The sequence below is a fragment of the Nannobrachium achirus genome (genome assembly GCF_963921795.1).
Source record: "Nannobrachium achirus genome assembly, chromosome: 4".
Taxonomy (NCBI): Eukaryota; Metazoa; Chordata; class Actinopteri; order Myctophiformes; family Myctophidae; genus Nannobrachium; species Nannobrachium achirus.
The window spans coordinates 33,401,398-33,413,331 of record NC_137813.1 but is presented as its reverse complement, the minus strand read 5'-3'; the positions used below and the strand labels follow the sequence as shown (position 1 = coordinate 33,413,331).

The following is an 11,934-nucleotide window of genomic DNA, read 5'->3' as shown; positions in this document are numbered from 1 at the left end:
ATCCCTCATACTAATCATACACAAATAGTCTGCAAACAATACATTTATTAAATATCATTATTCAGTACCATTTTCTGACGCTGACACTCTAGGAGTGCTTTGCATCTCCTACCCATTCTGACACAAAGGTGCACAAATGACTCCATACCGTAGTGTGGCAGGTGTTCAGTGGGGATGACTATTAGCTGCCCAGATTGTGGGTCCCTGGCGAACTGGTAGGGAGGAGGCATGGAGCCCTGCAGAGAGGGGGGGTAGCCTGGAGGGAGGGTCTGGTGGAGCGAAGAGGGTCCCAGGCCTTTAAGGTGGGCAAGCAAGAGAGGGAGGAGAGAAGGAGATGTAATGGGAGAAAGAGATGGAGGGAGGACGATACATTGAGAGAGAGAGACAGAGAGAGAGAGAGAGAGAGAGAGAGAGAGAGAGAGAGAGATAAAGTGAGAAAATTATAACCTTTTCTCAGAAGCTAAAGCCAATGTTTGCCCAGCATCCTCCCTTCATCCAGTATTTATACCAGAGTCCATCTGGGACAACACATTGAAGTTTGCTGCCTGTGAGGTTCCTGTTGTTTTGCCCTCGATGTCTAGACAGAGCTGAGCCTCAGGGGGAACTGTGTGTGTGTGTGTGTGTGTGTGTGTGTGTGCGCGTGCGTGAGAGAGACAGATTGTGCGTATTATGTGTGAGTGACTTTACATGTACATTCTCAGATATGAGTGAGTGTGTGTGTGTGTGTGTGTGTGTGTGTGTGTGTGTGTGTGTGTGTGTGTGTGTGTGTGTGTGTGTGAGAGAGAGAGTGTCTGAAGTGAACAGTGCAAAAGATAGATTAGAGAGACTTTAGTGAATGTATGCTATTGTGTTGTGTCTGTGTTATTTCTGGATGAGGGGGGCAGAAGGAGGTTCTGGAATGTTCTACAAAGTTCTGGAATGTCTGTGGCACTTGACCCCTGAGTGCTGCAGGACCAGCCACTCAGAAGGAACCTAACCACTTCCCTTTTGTGGCCAATGACTTTCTGCACACACACACACGTACAATGTAGGTTGTGTGCACCAAAATAAAAACCATGACAGAATGTGTATTGTGCTACAGTTTTATTATGTATTGTGTTATGCTTTCTACTAAAGCATGGGCTTAATGTCTAAGGCACTGGAAACACTATGTGAATGTGTTCAAATTATGCTACGCTAAAGTGAATTTATGTTATAACTCGTGCATTGACAATGGATTTGCATGAAAGCCTACATCCATAAATGTGCAAATGCAAGAAAGAGTTATGTGTGCGCACACATATAGTAAATCTAAAAGTACCTGTGTATCTAAATGTGCTTGAGAGACAAATGGACCCTTACGTGTCCATCTGGTTCCATTTATACACTCAGAGTTAAATTCATATTTTACAGTGTAGATTTGAGTCAAAACTGGGGGGTCCTTGAAATGAAAAGAAAAAGGTCACATCATGTACGATTCTCTGTCCCAGTCTGTCCCCTGTCTCAGATACCATAGGGTGGGCTCTGAAGTCACATAATGTACGAATGTCTGTCACTGCCTCACATACCATAGGGCGAGCTGTTTAACCAGACTGGTGGAGCTCCAGCACGGGGCATCCAGGGGTGAGAGGTCAGAGTTGAGGGGTCAGCAGGCCAGCGCCCTGCTCCTCCTGTCACCATAAGGTTGGAGGTCATAAGGCTGGGGGTCATCATACTGGGAGTCAACCCATTGGACATGGGAGTGGGGTGCATCTGAGTGAACTCAGCCAGCTCCTTGGACTCTCTGAAGGGACACAAATTCATGTTCAGATAACTTTGTTAGTTAGTTACAAAACAGTGTCATTTGACCAAAATAACAGATTTCCGACTTAAAAACATGACATGTAATCAGTCCAGCGAATCATAAAACAAAAAGTATAAATGTGGCTTTACAGTGTTATGGGTGTTGACATGTTTATGTGTTAAGACTAAGAGTGATTGTGGGAATCAAACTTGACGCTCTTTCATGCTATCCACTGACGACTGAGCCAGTACAAGGCCATAATCATAGTCTTAGCCATTTGGTGGATCAAAGTGCTTGAGTGCCAAGAGTGAAAACAATTTTGACAGGAGTCACCCCATGGGAAATTGAACCCCAAAGGCTGATGAAGACAGAGTCAGGCTCTGCCTGCATGTTGAATAACACAGGTCTACGTGATCGTTGTGAAAGCACAGGAGAGAACTAGACGTTCTTGTAGGATCTTGTGTAAACCTATCCATTCAACTCATAGTTAATGAAGAAAAATTGGCACAAATCAGGGTTTAGAAGTACTAGTCTTGGGCAACTCTACTAACTCTGAATGAGTCAGTGGCAATACAAGTGGCAATATGGGAATTAAAGATCAATCAACACACAAGCTAATTATTTGACATGGGTCAGTTTAGACCGTAAGGGTTATGGATTGTCAAGCATTTTATTTTTTATCTGGCAAAAGTAAAATATCAAGACTGCTAAAAAATAAAAATAAAAAAAGAAGCAAACATACAGCATGCTCACAAAACCAAACTACATCACAGAGCTCTCCCAACAGAAATGTACGCGGGTGCTTGCTTTTCTCAGACAACTTTCCATCCTTTGGCATCATCCAGCCACGCCCCCTCACCTGAGCACTTTCTCCTGCTCACGTTCCAACCGGCCCGCCAGCAGCCTGTCGTCATGGTGACGAGGACGCTCCTCCCCTCGCTCCTCGTCTGGAGATTATTAGCATGGGGTCAGGAGGATAGAGAAACATAACGTTACACTAGGGCCATTAACTACCACACAGGTACACCTGGTGGAAATCAGCACAGAGCGCAATTCAGCCCTGAAAAGACACATGAGGGAGGAGGAGGAAAGAGATGAGCAATAGACAGAGGATAAGAGTAGCACAGGGGACAGGAAGGAGAGACAAGGTGATGCTCGCTGTATAATGGTTGGTGACATGACAGAACATGTCAAAGTGAGAGGGCTAAAAATACATTGTTAGGCCATAGCTCTAACATAGAGTTCACACCCCCCCTCTCCCCTCCCCTCACCACACCCAACCACCCACCCACACACACAGACACACATCGACAACTCTCACTCCACAGTGTCAGATCTTATCAGTTATTAGTCTCCTACTATAGGAGATGTGTGAACACAACACTCCTGGCCTACTAACGACACAGGCAGCCCAAATATCAATTTCAGCCTTTTCTCAATCCTCCTCCATCCAGCCCTATGGCATATTAGAAACAGGAACGCATAGAGAGCTGAGGCATCACATATCACATACACCCACTTCTACTCCACCTTTTACTGCTCCCCAGAATAAACATGAGGATCTCTCTCTCCTCATCCCTCCCTCCCTCCTCTTTTTTTGCCCCCTAAAAACACACTCATTTCCACCCTTCTATCTGTGAAAGTGAAGCCAGGACGACTGGAGGTCCCCAAGCAACATAGATAGCGAGAAGGGCTTTTTATAAGTGTATTGAACCCTTCAGTTATGACCTAGAGGAGTGCCTGTGTGTGTGTGTGTGTGTGTGTGTGTGTGTGTGCGTGCGTGCGTGCGTGCGTGCGTGCGTGCGTGCGTGCGTGCGTGCATGCGTGCGTATATGTGTACGTGTGTAAAGCCCGTACAGGGACAAGAGACTATAACAATCCCTGACATGCTCCGGAGGAAAGGTTTAAAGATGGTTACCAAGGTTACAGGGAGCCTGTCCCACATGCTATCCTTTCTGCATCAGAAAGCAAACGATTAGTGATGCACGCCCCCTCTTTCCCTCTCTCCATCATTCCACCCTCCCTTTATCTCTCCATCTTCATTCTCTCCATCTGTCATTCCTTCCCTGTCCTCTGGTTGCTGTGCTCCCATCTCTCACTCTACTTCTCTTCTACTTAGCCCCTTCCTCAGTCACTCTCATGCTGTCCATCCATCTATTCCTTGCATCTCTCTTCTTTTCTGGCGCATTCTACCTATCCATCATCCATCCATCTTTCCTGTGTCGATCCCTTGTTGTCCTTCCCTCTCTTGTTCTCCACAGCCATCCATCCATCCATCCATGTAAATTCTCTGCCGTTTATGTAGAGTTGCTCTTTGCACGAGGGACTAATGCTATTAGACCAATCACTCTGCTCAAGCAAGGAAATGAATAAACGCCCCCCAAAGGCAGGCGCGCGTGCACACACGCACACAGGAGTGAGTGCACCAAAATATACACATCACATACAGACAAATAACTGCATGTGGATGTGTGTGACACACACACACACACACACACACACACACACACACACACACACACACACACACACACACACACACACACACACACACACACACACACACACACACACACACACACACACACACACACACACACACACACACACACACACACACACACACACACACACTCTGAAGACTGATCCATTGCTTAGCAACGCACCCATGGTCTTATTGTAATTCAAGGCTTGTTTGTAGCTTTTAGCTGCACTCTGTAATGACATGTTTAATGCAGAGAGAGGGAGGGGGGGTGATGGAAGGAGAGGAGGAGATAAAGAAAAATAGTGGAGTAGAAGAGGAGGGCCTGAGGTGGGACAAGGAAAGAGCAACTCTTAACAGCAACTCAGGCCAGGGTGAGTAGAATGAGCGAGACAGTAAGAAGCAATGAGAACATGGAAAGACTGAAACAAAGAATAGGAAGTGTGAGAAGAGAGAGAGAAAGAGAGAGAGCTGTGTAGCTGCTAGGGATGAGACGATACACGATATTATCGTTTATCGTGATAAAAAACACTCCCGATAATCGTATCGTGGAGATTTGATTAATCGTGATATCGCCCTCCGTCATGCACTGGGATCTTTTATTTGCCGAGCTGTATATCCGGCACCACTTAAATCCTCTATTGGTAAAAGGTACTTATAATATACGTACTTGATACATACTTGATACGTACTTGATACAGTCTTTTTTTCACTCTATCAAATGTCTTTACCAAAAATTAGACGATCTACAAGCTCACAACGCGCCACAAGCTTGTAGATCTGCAATTTTTTGGCAAATGTTCCGCCCCTGGATAATGGATTTTGATTATCGTGATAACATTGTAAATCGCGATTTCTTTTGTCACAATAATCGTGATAACATTTTCATATCGTCCCATCCCTAGTGAGAAGGTGAGAGAGAGCTGTGTAGCTGCATGACCTTGGCGTGTTAAGAATAGAACGCGGCCTAGCCCGGCAGCTATCGCTATGCAGCAGCAGAGAGCCAACAGAGACCGTAAATGAGCACCACCCCCCCCTCCCCACACACACAAATATCTCATATGACATAATTAGCTATTCAGAAGAAAAGTTGGCTTTGTCATTCCAATCACGTCACGCGCATGACCACCTCAAAGTCAAACAGAGCCCAGGAAAATCTAACTTCGATCTGAAAGGAAAATTAATCCTCCATTATTCATGAGAGCTAAAATGAGGAATCATTTTGCTTTTGGTGCATTAAAAGTAAAGAGTTCCTACACTTCCCCTGCAGAGTGATTATGCGAGTAACCACAGTGGACTGGAGTGCTGCTAAAAATCAGGCCATAGCAAAAACACCCCGAAAAACCATTTTAAAAGGCATTTACTACTTTGGGGAGGGGGTGCAGTTGAAGGGGCATGACTCGCATGCCAGAAGCTACACAGTAAAATCCTCTGTGTGACACTTGTGTGGCGATCAAATATCACCTTTCCCTCAAAGATGATTGTGGCCAAAACAATTATTCTCTCATCTTTTACCCTCTCACAAATGAGAAACAAACAGTTAACGTGAATTTTGTGATTTGCAGGTTAGCTTAGTACCATGTCATACAGACAGATACATGTCTCAAGAGAAGACAGGATGTCTCCTAAATGTTAATACATGCGGGTGATTCACTGAGCTTTGCTGCATTTATCTTGACCATGATACAAATCAGTTTAGTTCATCTATTTGCACAATGACACACAAGAAATTATCAATAAAGGGAGATAAATGAAAAGGACCTTATATAATGGCTGAATTTCATATTTGACAGAACATGGAATAAGAAATGTATGAGGAAACGTCTGAAAAGAGACCTGATGCAAAAGATGAATAGAAAAGGTCTCATTACCTTTGATGGTAGTTTGCAGCAGGGGTCTCTGTGAATCTGAAGTGCCGCTGCTATGTTTGCCGTTTCCTCCACTGTCTCTCTGCCTCGCCACAGCTACGGCAATGCCAACTGGAGGGTGGCGGACCTCTCCCTCGCCCTCCCGCCCAAACGACCGGGCACTGTCCGGTCTCTCTTGTTCCCTCTTCAGCTGGGGGGCCACCCGCAACGAACCAGGACCTCCTGGCCCTGCGGCAGCCCTTTCCCTCTCTCTGTCTCTCTCACGCTCTCGTTCGCGCTCTCTTTCGGCCTCCTGCCGCATGCTTCCCAGGCCTCCGAAAGGCCCTCGGTTGTCCGCGGCATGTCTGGAGGCCCCGTGTCCTTCTGAAGGGAAGTTTCCACTGTATTTTATCAGGCTCTGCATAGCAGAGACCTCTGTGGGATCGGAGCTAGGCCCCGTCCCTCGTTCCCCGTTACTGTGGGGTCCTCCCACCGTTCCCCCTTCTCCAGGACGGTAGAGTGCTGAGGGGTCCAGGTAGCGTCTTTGACCCCCTTCGTCGCCTCCACGCCCAGCAGTGTTGGGCTGAACGTGGGAGGGGTGTGTGTGTCCGTGTTGGGAGGGGTGTGTGTGGGGGGAGTGGGGGTTGTGGTTGCTTTGATGCGTGTGGGGGGAGTGGGGTGCATGCGTGTGCAAGGACTGGTTGTGAGGTGAGGGAAGTGCGTGTCCGTGCTGGGCCGCCAGTGCCGCCATGTGACTGGTGGCGTAGCTGGCCAAAGAGTTTATGTTGTTCCACTTAGGCTCCGCCCCTGTCCGCTCGAGACCCAATCGGATTGAGTGTTTGGGCGGGTCCCTGGCGTCTGGGCTGAACCCTGATTGGCTGGAGGAGTAGGCTACATCCTGGGCTCGCTTGCCAATGGAACCATTGGAGCGAATCACGGAGCCTTCCTCTCTCTGATTGGTTGACTCGCAGAGGGAGAGGCGAGCATGCTCCGCCAGGCCCCGATCATGGAACCTATAGCTCTCCCTTTCTCTGTCTTGCTCTCTCTCCCTGTCTCTTTCACCCTCCCCGCGGTCTCGTTCCCTCTCTCTGTCTCTTTGTTTGTCTCCGTGTTTGTTGTCGCGGGCCTGCGAGGCAATCTGGATGGGCCCTACCCGCTCGTCGTAAACCTCCACAGAAGGCACGTATGTGGGCGCGCTCACCCGCTGCTCTCTGGGGGGCTCTCTAGGTAAGGAGGGGTGGGGGAGTGACATGCCGGCTGCCATGGACGGCTGAAGTGAGGGGGGGAGGCCATAGGAAGTGTGGAGGCCCGCCATAGAGTCGTTCTTCCTCTGCCTGTCTCTGTCTGTGTGAGGGGAGGGGTGAGGGTTGGAGTTCGTATTGTGAGTGTTCTGGTGGTTGTGGTCGTGGTGGGGTCGAGAGTTGCCCTCGTCCTCCACCCGACTCCCACGGTCCGTCTCCAAGCCGGGGTATCTCCCTCCACCACCACCTGGAGGAAAGGAGGGCTGTGGAGGGGGGGCTCTAGACCTGGCCTCACCAGGCTGGGAGTGGAACTGTTGCTGGGGGTGAGGGTGGAAGGACCAGCTCTGCTCCCTCTCTCTATCTCGTTCTCTGTCTCGTTCGCGCTCCCTCTCCCTCTCCCTCTCCTTTTCTCGTTGCCTCTCTCTCTCCTTTTCTCGTTCCCGCTCCCTCTCCTTCTCTCGTTCCCTCTCTCTCTCCTTCTCTCGTTCCCTCTCTCTCTCCTTCTCTCGTTCCCTCTCTCTCTCCTTTTCTCGTTCCCTCTCCCTCTCTCGCCTCCGGTCCTCTTCACTCCTCCCATCCTGGGTCAGGTCCACCACGCTGTGTGGTCGCTGCTCCTCTCTTGACCGATCTCTTTCTCTGTCCCGCTCTCTCTCCCTGTCCCCCCGGAATGGCCTGTCTCTGTCCCTGTCCCTGCCCCCATCCCGGGATGTCCTCTGGGGGGGTGTGGCACTGGACCGGGCAGAGGGGGGAGCAGAGGGTGGGTGGAGAGATGACTGGGTCATGGAGGCTGGCAGAAAGAAGCCCTCTGAAATACACAAGACAGTATGATTATAGATCACATGATGAATAGCAAACACACCACATGCACACCAGATGAGCACGAAAAGACCCTATGAAAATCACAATTAAGAGTACATAATGCATACTGTCCAAAGGGAAATATAATGACCACCAATACAGTACACAAACACAAGCTAGTTTAACACAACGCCTGCCGCCATAGCCTGTCGTTTTATTTTGAGGAGCACCGGAAGCCGCGTGCGTGTGCACGTGTGTGTACATTTTGTTTACAAACAGTTGCGAAACTAAAATCCTAACCGGGGGCTGACCATCACAATTGAGTGTAGCCGTGAAAAAGAGTGTCTCTCTGCCTTTTCTGCGTTATTTGCACCTTATTCAGAGATACGGCCGTTTTTATGTTACAGCATAGAATAGGAGTCAATGGAGCATAGACACTCCGTTTTTCTTCTGTGGCGTGTTGTGTCATGACGTATGCCCCAGAGTCTTTCACAAGCACCCGCAGAAAGCGTCTGTTTACCTGGTTACCATGGCAACGCTAACACGACTCCAGCCGGGTTAGGCGGCAGAAGTTTTAAGTACAGACAGCAAGTGTCCTCCTCATACCTTAATATTTCACCAATGGGTGTTAACCTTTTTAGATAGTATATCTAGAACTGTCAACGGCAAGATAACATGTAGCGAGCAAGGAAAACGTAACGTATGGTCTAGCACTGCAGATAAACTTAAGGATATGATTCAGGCTGTCATTACACAGTGGTAGGAACTTTGGACAGGTATAGCAGGCTTTTCGTAACTTCGTTAGTCCTGGGAGGGGTGGGTGGCTTGTGTTAATTTTAAGTTGTGTATGTGTTGTAAGTACAGTACATGTATCTTATTTGTTTATCTTATTTTTATTGTATTCATGATGATGCATATGCTGCATAATTTTATTGTCAAGTATGAAGTAATAGCAAAATGGCTACAGTGTGAATATGGTCAAGTCGCAGACTCGCAGCAGAGGAACAGAAAAACATGTATTATGGAGCAATGAAATAACAGGAAGGACAAAAAAGAAAAACCAACACAAAACACAAACGCCCACTGAAATGAATAGACTTCGCAACAAACACCACTAACACCCCCACCACCACTGAGTAAATACACAATTCAGTCACTTCTCCCTCTGTACTCGTCGTGGGTGGCTGGGAACCACTGACCTTTATGAGAGTCGTAGAGCGGGTGCTGGGAGAGGGTGGGGGGGTCGAGGTGCCCCAGGGGCAGATAGGGGCTGGAGTAAAGGCTGCCTGGCAGAGGGGGGTACCCTAGAGAAAGCCAGAGAGAGATTGAGATAGACAGAGAGAGACAGACAAAGACAGAGAAGGAGAAAGAGAGAGGCACAGATCATGTCACATGTTGTGGTATATATAAATATACATTACAAATACAACAGCACCTTATGCTGCTAAATGCAATTCTCCCACACACAGAGCCTGGATTCATGATGCATCATTGCCTCTGGAAAGCGGTTGCACAGTAGCCTAATGATGGACAGTAAAAAATAATTTAAAAAGAGCATTGGGCTGAAAGCTCAAGTTAATGTGTGTGTGTGTGTGTGTGTGTGTGTGTGTGTGTGTGTGTGTGTGTGTGTGTGTGTGTGTGTGTGTGTGTGTGTGTGTGTGTGTGTGTGTGTGCAGCATGATTTGAATTTCAAAACTGAATTACTGTTTTGGATCCAAAACAAAAAGTCTTCTGTAAAGAGTAAATAGTTGTTTTTCTGTAAAGAGTAAATAGTTGTGTTTATGGGGTCATGTTGGGGTTATTGGTTGGTGTTGGCAAAGCAGAGTCTGCCTCAGACCCAGCTGCTGCTGCTCGGAGACTAGTTCTTAATATAGATCCCACCCCCCCACACACTCTCCCCTCCAATACTAGTGGAACCCTCTCTGGATTACTATGTCAGTATCAGACTAGCTTTGCCTCCCGACACCAGCCCAGAACGGTGCAACATTCCGTGTTCCCACACCCTAACCATTCCCAGCAGACATCAAAGACAAGGCTGGCCTTGCCAGCACGGTGCACGGGAATGGAGCTGTGGTCCGCAGTATAAATCTGTCCTCTGTGTCTAAGGCAGGGCTGTGCTATGACGGGAAGAAAGAGGGGGGGAGAGCAGGAGAGACGGAGGGCAAGGGGAGACGGAAACCCACAGAAGAGCGGGGTGCAGAAAGTGAAGCTATGTTGGAGAGTTGACTCTGTTGCTTGCAATCTATTAAAGAAGCTAACCACCGCTAGCAGTTAGCCTTGATCTTTAACACCTTTGATATGGGGCACCCACTCAGGATCCTAATCATATCCGAAGACTACTACTTAAGCTGCTGCCCGGAAACGTCTTCAGCTTTTAGTAACTTCAGCTGCTTTTACAGCCAGCAGCAGCAGTCAGATCTTAAAGCTTCTATTAAGTTGTAGAGGATTTTTATCCATATCAAAGCGAGTTAAATCTAAAGCTATTTCAGCCAGCAGGTAAGGGTTTAGCTTCTTTAGCCTTAGTCGCTTCAGCCTGTATTATCACAGGTCTTTTTGGAAGAGTCTCAAAGGTGTTTTATGGTTTCCTGTGCCAACTTGCAGTTCTATGCATTTTGCAATTTTAACATGGAGTTCAACATTTAAGCTTCTCTTGAAACTGTTATTTGTCTAAAAGTGATGAATGATACCACAATCCCATCGTCTGCAGTTGCAATTGTGCAGTGACTGGCTAATTGGTTTTCAAGTCTAAGCCATACCGTTTTTTTTTTACCTTTTACCTTTCTTTTTTTAGGGGAAGGTGGTAAACCATCTTTGTATTCTGATGTAAGATTTCAAACTACAACCACACATGGTTTGTTGAATAGTAAGTAAAATTGGCTGGAGGGGAGCTTTAATCGTAGGGTGGATTGACACTGCTGAATAAAATCGTACCTATTATGGGATATTTTATATCCCAAAGAAACTCATTTGTCCCGTCCAGATAGCAAAGATCTGTGCAACATTGGCCATGTAATCACTGTCATTGTTTTGCGTGGAAGACGCTTTTGTGTCCTCGCTCTCCATTTACCTTGAACCAAAAGGCATCATGGGACAGGATCTGAGTTTTCCTCCTATCTGACCTTCTACTCCAGTGAGATTTGATAAGGAGACAGAGGAGGACACAAGGGAGGAATGGAGATTCAATCAGCTACTGCACAGCACAGAGACACAGGAATGAGTACCAGGATCCTGGGAGAGGATGAAAATACACTGCTGTGCACGTGTGTGTGTGTGTGTGTGTGTGTGTGTGTGTGTGTGTGTGTGTGTGTGTGTGTGTGTGTGTGTGTGTGTGTGTGTGTGTGTGTGTTGCATACTTTCAACTGTGTACACACAGGGTAGCAAGGGGACAGAAAGGGAGGACGTTATGGGAAAGTGGGGCATCATAGATATCAAAAAGAGGGGGGTTAACTATATAATGCAGAGAGAACTGATACTAAGTGGAGGGTAGGATTGGAAGAACAACTATACCCCACCCCTCTACGCGAAAAAAAGAGAACAAGAGTAAGATGGATTACAGAAAATGACGAAAGGGGGGGGGGGGGGAGATAAGGGTAAGGGAACAGTAGAGGGGAGGAGAAAAGGGACACATGTAGGACAGACAGGACAGAGGCAGAAGCGTAGCTATCAGCAGACCGACAGAAATGGAACAGCGTCCCAATGGTGTAAGCAAGGGGAAACAGAAGAGGAACAGACCCCCTGGGCATTGGACAGCAGAGCAATCTGAAGCCATTTGTGTCCGTTACAGCCAGAGCCAAGTACCGTGTG

The 11,934-nt window shown here is 47.6% G+C and overlaps 1 protein-coding gene across 1 annotated transcript in view; it reads right to left on the bottom strand.

Annotated features, from left to right (window-relative positions):
- Positions 1 to 11,934, bottom strand: part of tnrc18 (trinucleotide repeat containing 18) — a 60,698-nt gene that overhangs the window by 32,049 nt on the left and 16,715 nt on the right. Inside the window, 5 exon segments of the mRNA XM_080724894.1 lie at positions 149 to 295; positions 1,548 to 1,762; positions 2,622 to 2,709; positions 6,116 to 8,137; positions 9,330 to 9,434. Coding sequence (XP_080581020.1) covers positions 149 to 295; positions 1,548 to 1,762; positions 2,622 to 2,709; positions 6,116 to 8,137; positions 9,330 to 9,434 — 2,577 coding nt within the window.